Source organism: Nomia melanderi, chromosome 4 (genome assembly GCF_051020985.1).
Source record: "Nomia melanderi isolate GNS246 chromosome 4, iyNomMela1, whole genome shotgun sequence".
Lineage (NCBI taxonomy): Eukaryota > Metazoa > Arthropoda > Insecta > Hymenoptera > Halictidae > Nomia > Nomia melanderi.
Genome location: NC_135002.1, coordinates 20,474,833 through 20,492,417, shown reverse-complemented (window position 1 = coordinate 20,492,417; position 17,585 = coordinate 20,474,833). Strand labels below are relative to the sequence as shown.

General features: G+C 42.6%; 2 protein-coding genes across 3 annotated transcripts in view; one reads left to right on the top strand and one right to left on the bottom strand.

Moving 5' to 3' along the window:
- The window catches only part of LOC143174460 (uncharacterized), a 70,976-nt gene that overhangs the window by 26,394 nt on the left and 26,997 nt on the right, over window positions 1-17,585 (bottom strand). The window lies entirely within an intron of this gene.
- On the top strand, window positions 10,495-14,458 carry LOC143174427 (uncharacterized). 2 transcript variants are annotated; one of them, XR_012998370.1, is made up of 2 exons: window positions 10,495-10,743; window positions 11,107-11,252. XR_012998370.1 is itself a non-coding variant. In XM_076366622.1 (2 exons), the coding sequence occupies exons 1-2, from the start codon at window positions 10,636-10,638 to the stop codon at window positions 14,288-14,290; spliced, it is 474 nt and encodes a 157-aa protein (XP_076222737.1). In that variant the 5' UTR covers window positions 10,495-10,635; the 3' UTR covers window positions 14,291-14,458. The 2 variants fall into 2 exon arrangements, 1 of the variants encoding a protein (XP_076222737.1); XM_076366622.1 differs by lacking the exon at window positions 11,107-11,252 and adding an exon at window positions 13,925-14,458.

The following is a 17,585-nucleotide window of genomic DNA, read 5'->3' as shown; positions in this document are numbered from 1 at the left end:
GTTCGCGACGAGACTTTGGGATGCGTCGAGAGCCGAGTCAGCGGAGGTCGTAAGTCTCCGGTACGATTTTAAATCGACGTCGCGGTGCGCGTACGACCCTACGACCTTTTACAGAGATTTCGGTTTAAATGGTACGGTTTCCGCGGGAGGATGATGTTGTTCCCTTGACTTGTTGATGCTAACTGACCCCTTAGAGACGCAAATTCACTTCGATTCACCCACGCCGGAAGTGAATTTGCCGCGTTGACGGAACGCACGCGGAAGTGGAAACGTCGAATTTTCCGATTGGCTGAGATGAACACGTTGGCGTGTTCTCAACTGGAACTGGTGCTTGAGAGATGCACCAATCAGCGAATCGGGAAATGCCGGAAAATGACGGTCCCAATTGGCGGGTCCCTTGGGCCAAGGCGATTCGTGCGCCACCTGTCCGTGCGTGGGTGCACCTCAGCCGCGAGAGCCCGCTTTTTTGGGGTTTTTCCGGCTTCGCGTGACGTCATCCACTCTCCCTCCGAGGGTGTCTCCAAGGGGTGGTTTGCCAAGGCTGCGGCATGTGTTTTGCAAGCCGTCGACCACGGACCGAATTTTTACCGTTCGGCCGAACGGCTGCAAAACACGTGTACCCCCGTCATTTACTTGAACGAAGATATTTTTCGCCAAGTTGTTAATGACGGAGGGCTTTATGGAGATTTACGATTTGATCTTTCCGTCTTAGGACGACGGAACAGGGCAATTCTTATGCAATGAAAGAACGACCTAAAATTTCATCCGGTATTCTATTTTTTGAGTCGTACCACAGAGGTCGATAGCAGGTTCCACAGCTTCGAACTTGAAGTGTTAGCTATAATCTATGCGTTGAGACGCTTTAGAGTTTACTTATATGGCATCAAATTTAAAACCTTAACGGATTGTAATTCGCTCCAAATGACCCTAAATAAGAAAGAGGTAAATAAGAAAGAGGTAAATAAGAAAGAGAGACCCCGAGATTTCTAAAATAGGGAAGAAATTAGAATCGAGAGAGGACGGATTTTTCGAAATGCGAAATGGCCTTGTGTACAGAAAGCATGGAAATGAGTTATTGTTTTACGTACTGCAAAGCGTGGAAAAAAATGTCATCTATCGGTACCACGAGGAAATGGGGCATTTAGGAACGGATAAAACTAGTTGCACCATAATGGAAAATTATTGATTTCCGAAATTAAAGCCTAAGGTTGCCGACCACATAAAGAACTGTCTGAAATGCATCGCGTATTCACCATCAACGGGAAAAATTGAGGAATGCCTACATAACATACCACAAGGAAATGTTCCATTCGCCACGGTACATATAGACCATTTTGGGCCAATAGATAAGGCAACCAACATTAAAAAATATGTTTTTAGTTGTAGATGCGTTTACGAAACATGTAATATTATACCCAATAAAAACCACAGATCACCACAGATCAACACAAAACAACACTTTTCCTATATTCTTAATTACTCTGATTCCACAATTTCTTGATCTCGCGATCCCGGACGAGCCCCCAATTTTATAGTAATCCCGGATGAGCCCTCAAGTTTATAGTAGGGCTACTATTATTATAGATATTGAAGAGGTGGATCCTCAATAAAAAGAGAATTAGGAAACAATATATATGTATTTAATGAGATAAAGAAACAATGTGGACAACACGTAAAAATACAACTTAATACCACGAAGGCCAACACACGACTCTCTATCACGCACAAAAATGTTCTTCTCCGCTGTCTCTCACCAAAATGTCCTTCTCGCACGCATTCCCACTCGCTTTTAACACACACCCCCATTCGCTCTGTCTTTCTCACCCTTGCACCCTTCTCACTCGCATCTTTCGTCCATAGTCAAAATTCACGCAGTCACGTACACGCTTTTCTCACGGTCCAGTCGCTCAGTTCCAGACACTCTTCCTCGTATTCTTTCAGCCACTCGAGATTTTCTAAACGCAGTCACACTATTTTCCAAACATCCCGGCGCCGGTCCGTCGCAATACGACCTGGTCGCCCTTACGCACGCACAACAAACCATTCATCCTACAATAAATATTCTAGATACTACAGTATTAAGTCGAGGATTACGTAATGTTAACAAATTTTGTAAGCATTCCCGGGGCCTCCCAAAAATTAATTCCTCAATTTAATTTCAAATTTAAACTCAAAATAATAAATTTATATCTTAGAGTTTAGGCTTAGAGGCTTTAAGTTTAGAGTAGTAAATAAGTCGAATTCAATGTACGCGTACGCATGAATGGACGAGTCCAGGATCGGACTCGAAGGTCAGGATTGGCCGAGATTGTAAGAGCCTGCGAGAACCGTGTTCCGTTAGGTACCGTCATAAACCGGGACCCAAGCATTTGGAGCCCTTATGACGGTAAGAAGTCGCAAGTACCCGATCGCGCTCACCTCCTCTCGCTTGAGCGACGACAATCAGGCCTCGGAAAACCAACAACGTTGGGGTTTTCCCGAAAAAGGAGTAGGGCGCGGACCTTCCTTCTTAAGGAGCGGAAAAGCGGACAGAGACACATTTTGGCGGGTAAAAGCATTGCGAGAGAAAAAACACGGGTAATACTTTCTCCAGGGTGATTCTGTATTGGGAGAAGTTTTCCCGTTCTTCAGCCTATTCATCCGTTGTCTACTCTTCTTATTTGGTAATCATTTGATCGTGTGAGAACACACAAGAAAGAGATGATATAGTTTCCTGCGCTGCTTCTCTAGTTAAAGAGGGCGCTGTCAATTGGGGTTTCATGGCTTTTATGACATACGTATATGATTTCTGCCAACAATCCCCGTCAATCTCTTTGCACAGCTCCTTCCACCACGTCTCTTTGGTTTTCAGAATCTGTACTTTTAGTTGTTTCTTGGCCTTCGTACTTCCACAGTCGATGTTACATTTCTTTATCAGTGAACTTTTCTATTCTTGCATCTGTGAGTTTACATTTTTGCCTGTTAGCTTCTCTCCTAGCCATTTGGATTTGGTTGTTCCACCGTGGATTACATGTCTTTCCCCGCACGTGCGTGGGGACAGAGAGAAAATCTATTACCTCCTTGTACCAGCTGTGAAGGCTCAACAAGGAGGACCTCCATGGGCGTGGAATTGGGGTCAGACCCAATCAGCCGTGGTCGAAGCCTAACCAGTATAGCCCGCTGGGGATGGCGAGTTCTGTGGAGATAGACTGCTGAGAGCGCCGAGCTTACTTTTTAAAACTCTACCAGATTTCCTGTCTGCAGCAGGGGGCGCTGCTCACGCGCTGAACTAACCGAGGCGAGTGGTCCGGTCGGTAGAGTGCCTGACTCGTAATGCGAAGGGCCGGGGTTCGATCCCCCGGTGTGGAAGCGATTTTTCAAAGTGGTTTTTTCTCGCATTACGCTGTTAGAATCTTTACTCCGGACCATGGAGAGAATAATTCCAGGCTGTTTCGAATTTTAAGAAACATTCTGAAATTATTTATCCAAGTCGACCATCCCTACCATATGGTTCTCGGTGCCCTACCACTACTGACGTGACTAGGGTAAAGGGGGATGGCCTGAACGACCCTGACAGCCTTTTGCGGGCGGTGATTTGGCATCGTGGCTGTAGGGTTCAACGGCGAAAGCACCTGTGCTGTAGCCAACCCGCTCCGGATCGAACATCAGCTGGGCGGCTCTACCTCCTCGTGGTCCACGCTGGACAGCATTGGACGTTGCTTGCAACGTCCAAGGCTGACGAAACGAGCCGCCTCCCCTCTTCTAGGGGTAGATCCAACTTGTCCAATGAGTTTCCGGTCTCTGAGGGAACGAGGGCAGGGTTTATTCCAAGTCAGTCCAAATAACATCTTTGAACCGTTCCCTTCGCAAGGATCTCGTTAGTAGTAGACGCCCGAATACCATCAGGGCTGGCTTTGTCGGTATGCGAATAATCGCGAGGTACGATATTACTCACAGAGTATGACTAATATCAACTGCTCACGCGCTGAGACTCACGAAATGTCTTTAGCCCAGCATGCGGACTTACAATCACTGCCACTACGAAGCCAACACTAAGGACACCCGGACTCCGTAGTACTAATTGTCACAGGACTATTGGCGGGACCTGTCCGATTTCTTACATACACAAATAAACAATAGCCAGATCAAAGTATCTCCTCCGGAGTCATCTCTCCCTCCTTTGTTCTAGGTGAGTCTTCTCCCTCTCCTTATCTGGTGTTGCTGTTCACTCTTTATATTCCGGGATCCTCATCATCCATCGCACATTCGCTGGGGAGGACTGCCAGGATGCAGCTCCACCACAGGGAACATCTACTTCATCCTCATCTGCATTGTGGATAAGCCTGGCCCACTCCGGGGAATTTATATTATACGAGGTCCCTGGCTCTCTCTACCATCGGCTTAGTGTTATAACATCGATCCCCGTCCGTCAAAGGAATAGACGATAAAAACCGCCGATTTGTATCACCCCCTTTGAACTTTGGGTGTGGGCCTCCTCGAGGCACCCCCCCCCCTCCCCCCCAGAGTTGGAAACACCTTGTCGTGGTTCTGGGGCACAGTACCGCTAAGATTTCCGCACATCGCAGTCTACCATATTGTGACATTATCAAGTGAGTGTGCAGTTGAAAGTGTCGCGAACATGCCGCGCCGTCGTGGTCGCCGCTCCCGCCGACGTCGTTCGCGTGGTATTTCATACGTGGTCGTACATGAGGTGGCTAAAAATACTTCGAAAGCGTCACGCGTCTCGGACCTCTTGGACTTCGACACTAACCGGCCGTATCGACTGATGCATGGAGTGTTTTCGTTAGTTTCAAGGTCATCCTCAGTTATGGTGATAGAACTTGGATTGCCTCGTGTAACAGCGTATTGCACAGCACTATTCACAGTTGGAACAACAGCTGTGCGTAGGGTCGTACGTCTACCAACACCAATCACCACCAGGTTTTGGGACAAAGATGAGCAGATAGTTAATCTGCACGTAGCCAGAGAAAATTCTGGAAACGTTTTCGTGACGTGTGCGCTGTTCTTTACACCAGGACCGGAGTATACATTGTCCCTTGCTCTGCGCGCTTTCCAGCAGATATCGCTCCCGTCGCGAGAAGAGGAGTCAAGCGACGAGGAGATGGTAAGAAGGGAGACTCAGGGATAGGACAGCAGCAGGCGACCCCCCCCCCCCCCCCCACCGGAGGAGTGGTTCAGATGAATCACTCCTCCGGAGTCATCACTCCCTCCTTTGTTCTAGGTGAGTTTTCTCCCTCTCCTTATTTGGTGTTGCTGTTCACTCTTTATATTCCTTTATAACCAAAGCTTGGTTAGGTCAGCTTGAGCACCCTGGGACCGCCACTTCCCATACCACGATCGCCATGAGACCCCTGGAGGGTACCAGTAGGAACCACGGGGAAGCGGAATCGTATTCGGTCTCTAGCAGACTTGCAGGTACGCTCTGCAAGAGTTTCATGACAACTTTGATGCCATATCCGTCTCTCGACACATAACGTCCATGAGGTTGTTATGCCCGTGTGGTCGTTTGGGGTTGTTGTTCGCCATTTTTCGTTGTATGCCTCTATTTCTCTTGTTTGGATTGTGGCGGCCGAAAAGCTGCCTTACGCCACTGGATTTCCTCGCTATTCTTTTACAGTTAACGCTGTACTTCCGCGCGAGTCTGTTTCGTGTCATCGCACATTTGGCGACCAGACCCGCGCGGGCCCTCGAATTTTCCGAAGGTTTCCCAGACCTCGCACGGAACTGTCCAGTTCGAGGGGCAGGCCCTTGCAGGTCTGGAAACTTCACCGTTCTTACGACACTCTTGTTTACTTGTCTGTTCACCATCATCCTTCTTCTTCTTCTCTGTCTTTTGGATCTTTTCTCTCTTCCTCGTTTTTCTTCTCTGTCTTTTGGATCGTTTCTCTCTTCCTCGTTTTTCTCCTACTTTCCTGTCTTTCTGTCCTTCTTCAGAGGAATATATATTTTCCGGGGAGAGTTTAGGAGCTCTCACTTTTTCTTCACCCGCGACCGACGTCATCACGAACCTCCGCGACACCGACCTTTGGCAAACTGTGTTGAGGACCGTACTTCACCAATCGTTTTCGGTTTAACTTCACCGAAATTTCATATTCGTTTAAAAATACTTCAGTAATCATGCTTTCCAGATCTATGTAAACTTAGTAAATACTAGCTGTAAAGTCGTAACAATATTACTGCTTTATGTGTATTAACACATAAAACAGCAAATTATTTAAAACGGAACGATCGTGAAAAGCTTCCTCATAATTATTATGGAAATTTATAAAACAATTAAATGTTATATATACATATAAGAAGTGACCAGGATCCAGATCTATACAGCGCGTAGTCACGACCCTGAATAGACGTGGCCGGTCCAATCGGCCAATCCAATGGTGCATAGCAAGTTCGTGCTAGCCAAACCACTTTTCGTAGAAATGTAACAGAGGTGCACACAAAGTACGCGCATTTACTCTTTCTTAAACTTTAATCATTTACAAGCATTCAGTGATACCCATTATTCAAAATTTTTATAGCTACATATTCGGGAAACTGTCCTCTATTTATTACGACAAATTTTAACTGCCTATCGTTTTTAGTTTTCACATAACACTTGTTTCTCTGAAAATTTCGATTCGTATTTAGGACGAGGAACTCTATAAGGACTACGTAGTGGCTATTACAAAACAAAAGTCGTGTTCCACAGTGCACTTAGACCGAGGTGACCCGCGTGTCTCTGGGGACCCGGTCAACTGTCAGCAGAGTGCTTGGTCAGTATATTCTCATATCTGGAGCCAGATAGGGCAAATCCTAATACCGTTTAATTCGAGGCTGAAATAGGTATCTGTTCAGATCAAGTCTTACGATACAGTCGACATAAAACCTTTAGCATCATTGACTTATTTCTTAACATTTTTCACAGAAACCCCACCGTCCGAAACCCCGACTCACCACATCATGACTGACTGAATGCCAATGACAACCAACGACAGCCTTTAATTCGAGTGAGCTCTGGAACACGGTAGTGGAGCGAAAAGCTACTAAGGCAGTTAGACAGGATTCAGCTCACAGGCTGCAGGTGGCTTCCGCCAAGGGGAAATTTGAGGACATGTTTATTAACAAGAGGACAGTTAAAATCGTCCTCCAAAGGCCTAAGTTGACCCGAAAGCTAACGGCGGCGGCGGCGATCCACACCATCCTAGAGGGGATAAAGGCCACTTAAACCGAGGTAATGACCGCGGTGAAGGAAAAGATGACGATATCAAAGCTCGGGATAACCGAGGTCCATTGTAAAAAGGCGGTCTCTGCGAGCTTCATGTATGAAGTCTCGGGTTCCGAAGGCGCTCCGAAGGCAGACTTCTTGACATCTCGCCCGAAGGAGGTTCTCGAGGAAACAAAGTTCCAAATAGGACGTCCAAGCAAGAGGGCAGAAATCTGTCTTCGTCGATTGAGAGCTTTGAGGGTTCTTCGCAAATATCTACTGCCGCAGCAATGGACCAGTCCGATTGACGAGAATGCGATTGACGACAATGCGGAAGACGATTTCCAAGATCTATTATCAATGCACAATGGCCGGGTCTAAGAAGTCGAGTCATTAGAGTTATACGTTTTTTCAATAGTGTAGTATCGTAGGTTTAAGACATTGGGACAGCGAGTGTTCTAAGGGTCATAAAAGAGAAAAGAGACTCATCCAGACCAGGCCCAAGGGTTGGTGGGTTTTTTCCGAAGGATGCGTAAGCGAGGATGATGAGTGCGTGGTGGTGAGAGTGGGGTGTGTTTGAGAATTTGTTGGAAGTGTGAGTAAAAAGAATGCTTATGGAGGAGTGAATGGTTTTTAAATGCGGATGGTGAGATATTTTGAGAGAGTTGCGTTGACTAGAGAAGAGAAAAGACCTGTACACTGCGAGCTATATCGTTTCTATTTATTTGTATTTTATTCAATTATCTACTCCTGTGTTTTTTTTTAATAAAACACATTTAAAATACCATTAATACCACAATAGACAGTTATATTCGTAGGTTACGTGATACTGCGCGACAAGGCCGACAGATTGATCCCGTGAATCAGTGAGAGGGCGGGGGGGGGGGGGGGGGCACGCGCACCTTTCCTGATGGATGAATCCTGTCTTGATCCTGTCAAGTGGATTTTGAAATTGTTAAATTGCGATCTTGGAAGTGAAATTGCAGCAAATGCAATATCCTTTTCTCTTAGTTATCTTTTTTAGCTTTACACCTTGAGACGGTACTTCCCGGTACAGCATAGATTGATGAACTTTTGTGTCCATTCGTTAGCCATTCCGCCTGCTTGCATAAAGACCTTGTATTTCATGGCCGTATACTGAAGAATGTTGTATATAAGGCGGTAATGATTCAGGTTGATTTGAAACAACATAAAGGTTTTCTTCTTATTATTCAAGGCCGTTTGGCCCTATTTAATTTCCTCTTGCACATGGGACACCTCTCTCTTCCGGTGAGGTAGATTATACGATTACTCTCTTTTTGCACCACACACATCCATATTGTGTAATGCATGTCTTCATATTGTGGCCTTAATCTCCACACTTTCTGCGTATTTCCCTGCCTTCCTTGTTGACTTGGCAAAAAGCGAATTGGTGCCTGATAACGTGACAACTAAATCATTTAAGAATGTTCTAGATTACCTTAAGCGTATGAGAGATTAATCTAATTTTTTTTTTTCATGAGAGTTTCTGCAATTTTTTCGGAACATTTAATTGTGGCAGTAACTGTTTTGCAATTGCCTCTATAAATCCTACAACTGATGTTTTCAGTGTTATGGTCATCCTTTATCAGTTTGTTAGAATTCGTCTAATGTGATAGAACGATCGATAATCTTGGCTTCGAGTAATACCTTTAGTACTGGTCTTCGGATATCGTTCATACCTCGCAGTGTCCTTCTGACATCACATCACTTGATTACTTTAACATTTTTCGCTTCCTTCAGTTCGTTTTCCCTTGGTTCCTAATTTTTCTTAATCCGTTGATGTATGTATACTGCGCTATGGTTGGAATTATAATCGCCTATCCTCTGAATGTTATATTGTACTTTTGTACTTATTATACTTTCTATTTTCTGGAGCTTTCACACAGGTGTAAATTGCTTCTCTTTCTTACGGTTTTAATTTATATTATGTGTCGCGTCGCTAAATCGCTTTAGGAGGGCTATTGACGAAACCTTCTGCGAGGCACATTAGAGCCCTGGGTATTTTTACCATAGCAGAAATAAAAGCCCAAGGAACCGTTACTTCAATAATTTAGTCGTAGTTGCTTCGGCACGTTTTGCCAGTTTTGTAGATTTACCGTAACTTTTACCTTACATCTGTTTGCCAGAAGTCGAGGCGATCCTTGGTTTTATTACTCGCTATGGTCAGTGCCAAGAACGCTCAGGACCCTTGCGTGGGTCACCCGGGGGCTGCAATCGGCAACCCCTCCAGGATCACTGGTTGACTCCCACTCGAACGAATTTTTGTTTGTACGCGCCCAGTATCTGGAAGGCTACAAATCAGGAAGGTTCCTATTTTGCACACGCCTACCCAAAGGTTTATAAAAACCCATGCAAGGTACGGAGACGGGAGATATAAGAAAAAATTGAACTAGACACACGAGATGGAGTATATAGACGTCGTTGTAGACTCTCGCCACTGACGAGTATTACTGAACTCCCAAAAATAAACAGCAAATTATTTTCACTGAAGTAAATATTTATACAGTCCACTTCCAATCAGTTCGCACAAAGTTAAATCGGCGTGCGACGTACGGGTTTCCCTATAACATTTCGAAATAGAAAACGCGTACACAACATTATGTTCTTTATTATAATCTTGATTACGACGAGTGTATATTGTATTTGTTTTTATTTTATAATCGTGCATTAGTCGTTTCGTTGGTAACCAGAAAAAAAGTGAATACGAAACATGCGTACAGAAAACTGTGCACGTGTACGAAATCGCACAGAAAAAAGCGCACATAGCGAAAAGCGTACAATGTTAAATACGTACAGCTCATAACTCGTACAAGCAAAAACGAAAGTGGGGGAGAGCAACTGCATATTTATTGTTATTTTGATATTAACAATTCTCTTTAAATACAAAAGTTTTCATATAGATTATATATTCGTATTTTGTTTATTTTATTTATTAATTTATGTTTCGTTTTTATTTATTTATTTATTTGTTACTGGTTACTCCATGTGCTGTGTTGCATTATTTATTCATCTATGTTCAATCTCTGATTCTGTGAATCTCACTCCTTCTAGCGTTTATGTGAATAGGTCGGGATTAGTGTTATATTTAGTATCATATTATACTGGATTGACTTATAATTTATTCTTGTCTATTTATTTGTTGTGTACTAAATCCTTTTATTGTGTTTATGATTTATATTGTTCTTTTTGTTACCTCGTGTTACTACTATGCAGGCTTCATCAATTTACGAGTGCCTCTGCGAATTGAATCGAATTGATGTTCTATATCCCTGATGGTCTGGGGTAAAACGTTCTACATGTTGTAATGCCATATTACGTGTACAAATATCTATTAAATATATTAATGTCTTTATTATTGTTATTTATTTTACGTGACTGTATATCCATATGCACTTCTGTATCTAATAACTTGTGGCCGTTATTTTATACCTATGGCATTTTTAATTCCCACGTTGGTAGCAATGGGTACGCTTGGTACTTACGGTTATGCTGTATCTAAGGACAATTTACAATTTACAATTACAAGTGACATTTTGTCGGTAAGTAAAAATTGTTTATTATATGTAATAAATACGTGTATATACATTATTATTATATATTTGATATAAAAGGTGATAATATTTATCATGTGTGGGGAGGTATTTCTTATATTATTTATTCTGTATTCTGCATTTCATTATTTTGTTGGGTTATGTTACCACGTGTACCTCGTTTTCTGACATTTTCCATATTCTCTAAATTCCCTATATGTGCTTATTCAGTATCCTTCTTGCGACTTCTTTTTCTTTTATCCAGTTGCTGCTATCTTATTTAGTATTAATTCATGCGTTTTTGATGTTTTACTTTTGTACTAATTTGAATTTATTATTTGTGTGTTTTATACGTTCGTGCTGGGTATGCAGTACAATTATCAGTATTGTTTTTTAGAGCGTGTGTAATTCACGAGGAGGTGATTACTAGACTTCTGATGTTTATGCATGATAAATATGTAAGTAAAATATACACCAAATAATTAGGGTGTTAGATATTAATGATATATTTTGCAATTATTGTGATATTATATATATATATACAGTGGAGGACTGAAGTATTTGTATACTTGGAGTATAAAAATAAAAGTAACAATATTTTCTGTATTGTTAATTATATTCAAACATATGTAGTTGTATATTATACATAATACTTATAGCAACATGTAACCAAAAAAAAGTAAAAGTAATAACATCACTTAGTACCTTGAAATGTATTCAAAATTGACACTACCGTAAGAAATTGCCAGGACAAAAGTATTCATACACCACCATTTCTGTTGATAAACACAGCACTTACGATGGAATCATGACATTCCAATCAATGTAAACATTACTTTAGGAGATACCATGTTAGTTACATTAGTTCTAGTTGCGGCCAGTACATGTTATTAATGAATATTTGTAATTTGGGGAAAAAACACAATGTAACTATGTTGGAAAAATGAAAAATTCTTATACAGTTATACTAAGAGGATATATAGAAAGGAAACACAATGAAACTACATTGGAAAAACGAAAAATTCTTATAGTTATACGAAGAGGGCATATAGAAATCAGATAGAAATTATATAGAAATATATCAGAAATACAAATAAGAAGTCGAACAATTGTACAGAATATAATAAGTAAACATAAAAAAGAGGGAACATTGCAGAATAAAGAAAGTACCAGCAGATACTGGAAGCTAACTGAGAGAGGAGCGTAAAATCGTCCGAATTATTAAAAATAAATTAGACACTAGTACATCGGAAATTGCATCACGCGTTCAAGAATATATACACAAGGAAGTACATTCCAGAACAGTACGAAGAGTGTTGCATCGGGCAGGATACAACAGCAGAGTTACGAGAAGGAAACCATTCATCAGCAAAGTAAATACAAAATAAAGATTAAAATTTGCAGAACAGTATATAAACGCTAGCGTCGATTTCTGGAAGAATGTGATATTTTCCGATAAGTCTAAATTTAATATTTTTATTTGGATGGTCATAAAAAAGTGTAATGAAGAGCTAATACTGAATTGAATCCCAAAAATATGCAACCGGTGACGAAACACGGAGGTGGAAGTGTGATGATGTGGGGATGTATTGTTGCTTCTGGAATCGGAAGATTAGTAATAATATATTGAATAATGAATAAACGTTTATGTTTAAATATTTTAAAAGAAAGTTCACAGGAAAGTGCAGATAAATTAGGTATTGGGAGAACATTTTACTTTCAACAAGACTGTGATCCGAAACATACAGCTCATATAGTGTGCCAGTGGTTGTTATATAATACTCCCTACATGTTAGTAACTCCTTCGCAATAACCTGATTTAAATCCCTGATTTAAATGATATATTATAAAATATATTGATGATCAACATATATATAAAAAGTTTTTATAGTGTAAAATATTATACATAATATTGCAAAATTATATAATATTATATATACTATATATCAAGTTATTAAACATTGCTTTCATCTTCCTTATCACTAGCCGTTTTATCAACTTGTCTGATTAATAGATATCTTAGAACTAATTTAGTACCAATGGTTTCTACCATACTAAGGCCTGTCAATGTGAAGAAACCATAGGTTATACTGTTTGTGAAATTATTATTGCTAATTATAGCAGACGTTGTCTTGCCAAGTCATAGTTTCACTTGGTAATAAATTGTATCTGGATAATCCTCCTACAAAATCATAGGTGAAATTTATATAAAAAGTATAATTTAGCTTGTCCACATACATGTAACATATGTCATATTTTTTAATTGATTGAATAATTACTGAATAAATACCGCATTAAGCCTAGACTTTTGATTCCAATGGCCTGTAATGCAGCATACAGTAATTGATTGCATGCTGTACAGCCATAATTAGCTATTAATATAATATATGTTAAGTACTCGTGGTTACCGCAAGGGTGTTCGAGCCTTGTAGGCGTTTTGCACACAGTGTGCCGACGTATAAACTTATCTTGCTCGAAGGACCATCCGAATAATCAGGAACAAACTAAAGAATCTTATTGAAACCTTACATATACACTGTACCAGCGTTGTACAAGTCTACCGTTGACAAATTAGTTTCTTGTCTAAGTTGATCCTGTGCAAGTGGCTTCTGTGTCCTTTGCTAACTTGTCCTTAGAAAATGAGTAGGTGCTAAGGTATGACTATGTTCTTGTTGTTACTTCTTAGGTTCTAATATTGTACTATGTGTGATGCGAATTCCTACTGTCTTAGCCTCCCAGAATCGTGTTCGACAATGCTTCGGTAAAGTCGTGTTAGCGGGGGTGAAGACGTTCAGGTTGGGTTTTGCAAAGTGTACTAAGTTGTGGAAGGGAGACAAAGTTCCCGCCCAGAAACTCTACAGGAAAAGGCTGCAGTAAAGATCGCGGGCCTTATGAGTTCATGGATTTATGGCTGCCACGGATCCTTCTTGTCTATTGTCCGCATCTAGCGTCCAGCCATCAGTATTTCTAACTTTCTAGTCCGTCTGTTTTTGCACGTGTTATTAAGGCCAACGCGTTCCTTCTCTTTTACCTGCCACGGTCAAGGATTGCAAATGGGACGAATTAGTTAGTAACATTAGCAACTAGCAAGGCCCAAGAAAGGAGGGAACTTTGCCTCCCTTCCACAACCCAGTAATTTTCTGGCGCGAGTCGACGGAGAATTACTCCCTGGCTTTTGTTCTGTTCACAGAGAATAATGGTTACTAAGGAGAATGCTACACTACGGGATAATGAAGAACCATCGTCTTCAAAATCTATCACAAAATCACCCGGCAAGGTTGCTAGGCAGAAATATCAAGATAAGTTTCGTGCTAAAGTTGACGCACGTCAGATGAAGGAGAGACACGACCAAATCGATAAGCGGTGGGGCCTGTCATCTGCTGAAATCGAAGAAGTCACTCGGTCGCTCGATTCCATCCAAATTACATCTAAAAATCGTGGTAGACCAATTCCTATCAGCACTAGAGGTGTAGGTTTCAGTTGCGTAGCAGAGTACAACAAGATGTGTACCACTTGGAATTTCAATGTCATTTCCAAAATCTGCTCAGTCCATTAATATTATCGAGTCTGTCTTTACCTGGTCTGGAAACGTCTTTATGAGGCGAAACATACGCAGATTGACTCTGTTCAAATGTCAGGTCCTTTGTATCTTGATTTTGAAGTAGTTAGTGCGCTGGAGTACGTCGTACAAGTACCAATCTGTCAGTGCATCCACCCTTAAATACGAAGAAGGCGCCTAGGCTCACTGTAAGCAGCCTGGTACGTGAATCAACTCACGACTGTCAGTGAGAACGTGCAGAAGATCAACGAAGGAGAGCAGCAATCTGTAGTGGACCATCCAGGAAGGCGACTGTGCGTAATAGTTGTACGACGCACCTCGCTGGACGAGATAGCAGCCGTGCAAAGACACAGCTTCAAAGACTTCAACGCCGCAGTTGGAGGAAGCATCCTAGCAAGGCTGATCCAATCCCTTTGTCACTACGTGAGTTCGTTCCCTTTTTTCTTAATTTGCGTTAAAAGAGTAGAAATGGAATCCCACAAAACATTAGTGGCCGAACGCGGGGCTATGAAATCCAAGCTGACGCGATTCAGAAAGTTTGTAGAGAGGTACGCCGTTGAAACAGATGTATTGGTAGTTGAGAAACGCGCGAAGGCAAATGAGAGTCTATACGATAAATTCGACAACGTCCAGTCTAGAATAGAGACCCTTGTAGGAGGCACAGAAAACGAAAAAGCACATTGCCAGGAGCGCGATTTGTTTGAAGATAGTTATTTTAGCGTGCTTTCGAATGCCGAATGGCGTTTAAATAGTGTTTGCGTGGTTTCATCTCTTGTGGCGTCACAAGCAACGGTTGCTTCATCGGAATCAGCTGATCCGTGTAGCATAACTCGCCTTCCCTTAATAAAGCTCCCGACGTTTAATGGCGATTTCGGCCAATGGGTTCGATTTCGCGATATTTTCACGTCCCTTGTACACGACTGTAACAGACTGACGGACATTGCTCGATTTAATTACTTAGTATGGGCGTTGTCAGGTCTCGCGGCACGCGCCTTAGAATCATTTAGTGTCTCGGCCGCGAATTACAGGCTCGCATGGTCACGCCTGAAGGAGCGGTACAAGAATCCGAAGGCATTGATTGACCATCACGTGAATGCTTTACTTGATATACCCCCTGTCCGCAGGCAGGAAGGCGAGGCGCTCAGTGCATTCATAGACACGGCGGTGAATAAGGATCGTGCGTTAAGGGGATTATTAAAACCAACTGAAATATGGCATGCCCTGGTTAGTGTTTATTTAGCTAAAAGAATAAATTTCGCTTCGTTCGATGAAAAGGAGAAAAAATTTGCGGAAACACAAAATAGATCAGGTTGTTGACGCGCGATGTCACGTACAAACCGAAATACCGTTACTCATCGGTCCTCCAAATCTTTCAAGGGATCGTAGCTCGAATAACTTTATGAAGCCATCGACCATCACTTTTAACAACTACCCTCAGCTGTTCGAGGATTAGCATTTTTCCATTTTTGAGTTACTCTTTGCATGTTTTAGTAGAGTCAAGGCGCTTCATACATTTATTACCTGCTACGGTCGAGGCACGCGGAATTTCCTTGACGTCACGCGAAGGGACTCTCGATACCTGCAGGTGACCGATGGACTTGGAGGCGGTCAACTTTCTGGTGACTGTCACCAATAAGGAAAAACGGCCTCCTCCTTGTCCAAAACTCAGAGCTTCATCGGACAACCAATCCGCATGTCTCATCCCCCGACCCTACCCTTACAGTAACATATTTAAGGGTAGGGCTTGGCAAAAAACTCCGAATTTCTAACTCAGAATTCCAAGAAGCAAGACGTATCGATCTCCGACGAGTGTCGACTTTAACAAAAGAACAACTCAATTCACATGAATACAATCTGCTCATCATACCATCGTTCCATCTTCGATTCAACAAAATCCTCATCGTTTCAATCAGGCTCAGCATCACTAACTTGAAACTGAGCCAGAGCAATCGCCGTTCTTACTGCGACGCTCAACACAAGTTTTGACGAATTTACAAAATTCGTGGAGCAGCACGCTCAGTACATTACAAGGAGAGCCGCAAATAAGACGGGCGCGAGTAATATAACCCTTGGTAACCCACAGAAGGATAAGCGGCCGCGCGCTATGGCCAATAACCCTTATGTCCTTCTTTCGCACATCACCAGTTAGCGCAATATATGTCTATTATGCAATGGTGAATATGCATTACAGCATTGTCCGAATTTGTTAGGTCTAGCCTTACTCCAAAGATATGAAACCATCAAACAATTACAAGTTTGTTTTAATTGCCTATTGCCGGGGCACAGCATATAAAACTGCATTCGCGGGCCGCGTAGAAAATGCGGAAAAAAACACAATACCATTTTATATCGGGAAGAAATGATCGCGGCGAGTGAAGCAGGGACAGATCCTTTAGCTCCCTCCATGTTCCATATAGTGCGATCGTGCATCGCAAATTCGGGAGGGTCCTCAACCGAGTGCACGGTCCTATCAACCGCGACCATGTTTGTAATAGACGATAAGGGCAATAGACACAAATGTCGCGCGTTGATGGATGCAGGTTCACAAGCTCACTTCGTTACAGAGGAATTTTGCGAACGTCTCGATCTTCGTTGTACGCCCATTGAAATAATTGTTGGCGGTTTAGCCGAGGCAAAGAATACTATTCAGAAGAAAATAAAGTTACAAATCGTGTTCCGTCGTCCTAAGACGGAAAGACCAGATCATAAATCTCCATAAAGCCCTCCGTCATTAACAACTTGGCGAAAAATATCTTCGTTCAAGTAAATGACGGGGGTACATGTGTTTTGCAGCCGTTCGGCCGAATGGTAAAAATTCGGCCCGTGGTCTACGGCTTGCAAAACACATGCCGCAGCCTTGGCAAACCACCCCTTGGAGACACCCTCGGAGGGAGAGGATGACGTCACGCGAAGCCGGAAAAATCCAAGAAGAGCGGGCTCTCGCGGCTGAGGTGCACCCACGCATAGACATGTGGCCCACTCCTCTGAAACCTAAAGAGGGGGACAGAGGGAACCCTAGATTATTCTCCTAGTTCCTGCCATGAAGGCCTACCTAGGAGAGCCCCCATGGGCGTGGGACTGAGATTAAGCTCAGTCAGCTGAGGCCGAAGCCTTACCAGCGTTGCTTCCCGGGGATGACGAGTCCCATGGAAGTAGACTGTTGGTAGCGCCGAGTTACCTTTCCAAAAACTCTACCAGATTTCCTGTCTGGTCCAGGAGCAGGTGGGACGCTGCTCACGCGCCGAGACCCTCGAAAGGTCTCTGCCCAGCATGTAGGCTGCAACCACTGCCA

What these genes read in the sequence shown, in the direction of transcription:
- LOC143174427 (XM_076366622.1), top strand. Translation starts at nt 10,636, where the DNA reads ATGGCATTTTTAATTCCCACGTTGGTAGCAATGGGTACGCTTGGTACT. An exon ending in TTACAAGTGACATTTTGTCG is followed by an intron (nt 10,744 to 13,924) that starts GTAAGTAAAAAT and finishes TTCTGTTCACAG; the next exon opens with AGAATAATGGTTACTAAGGA.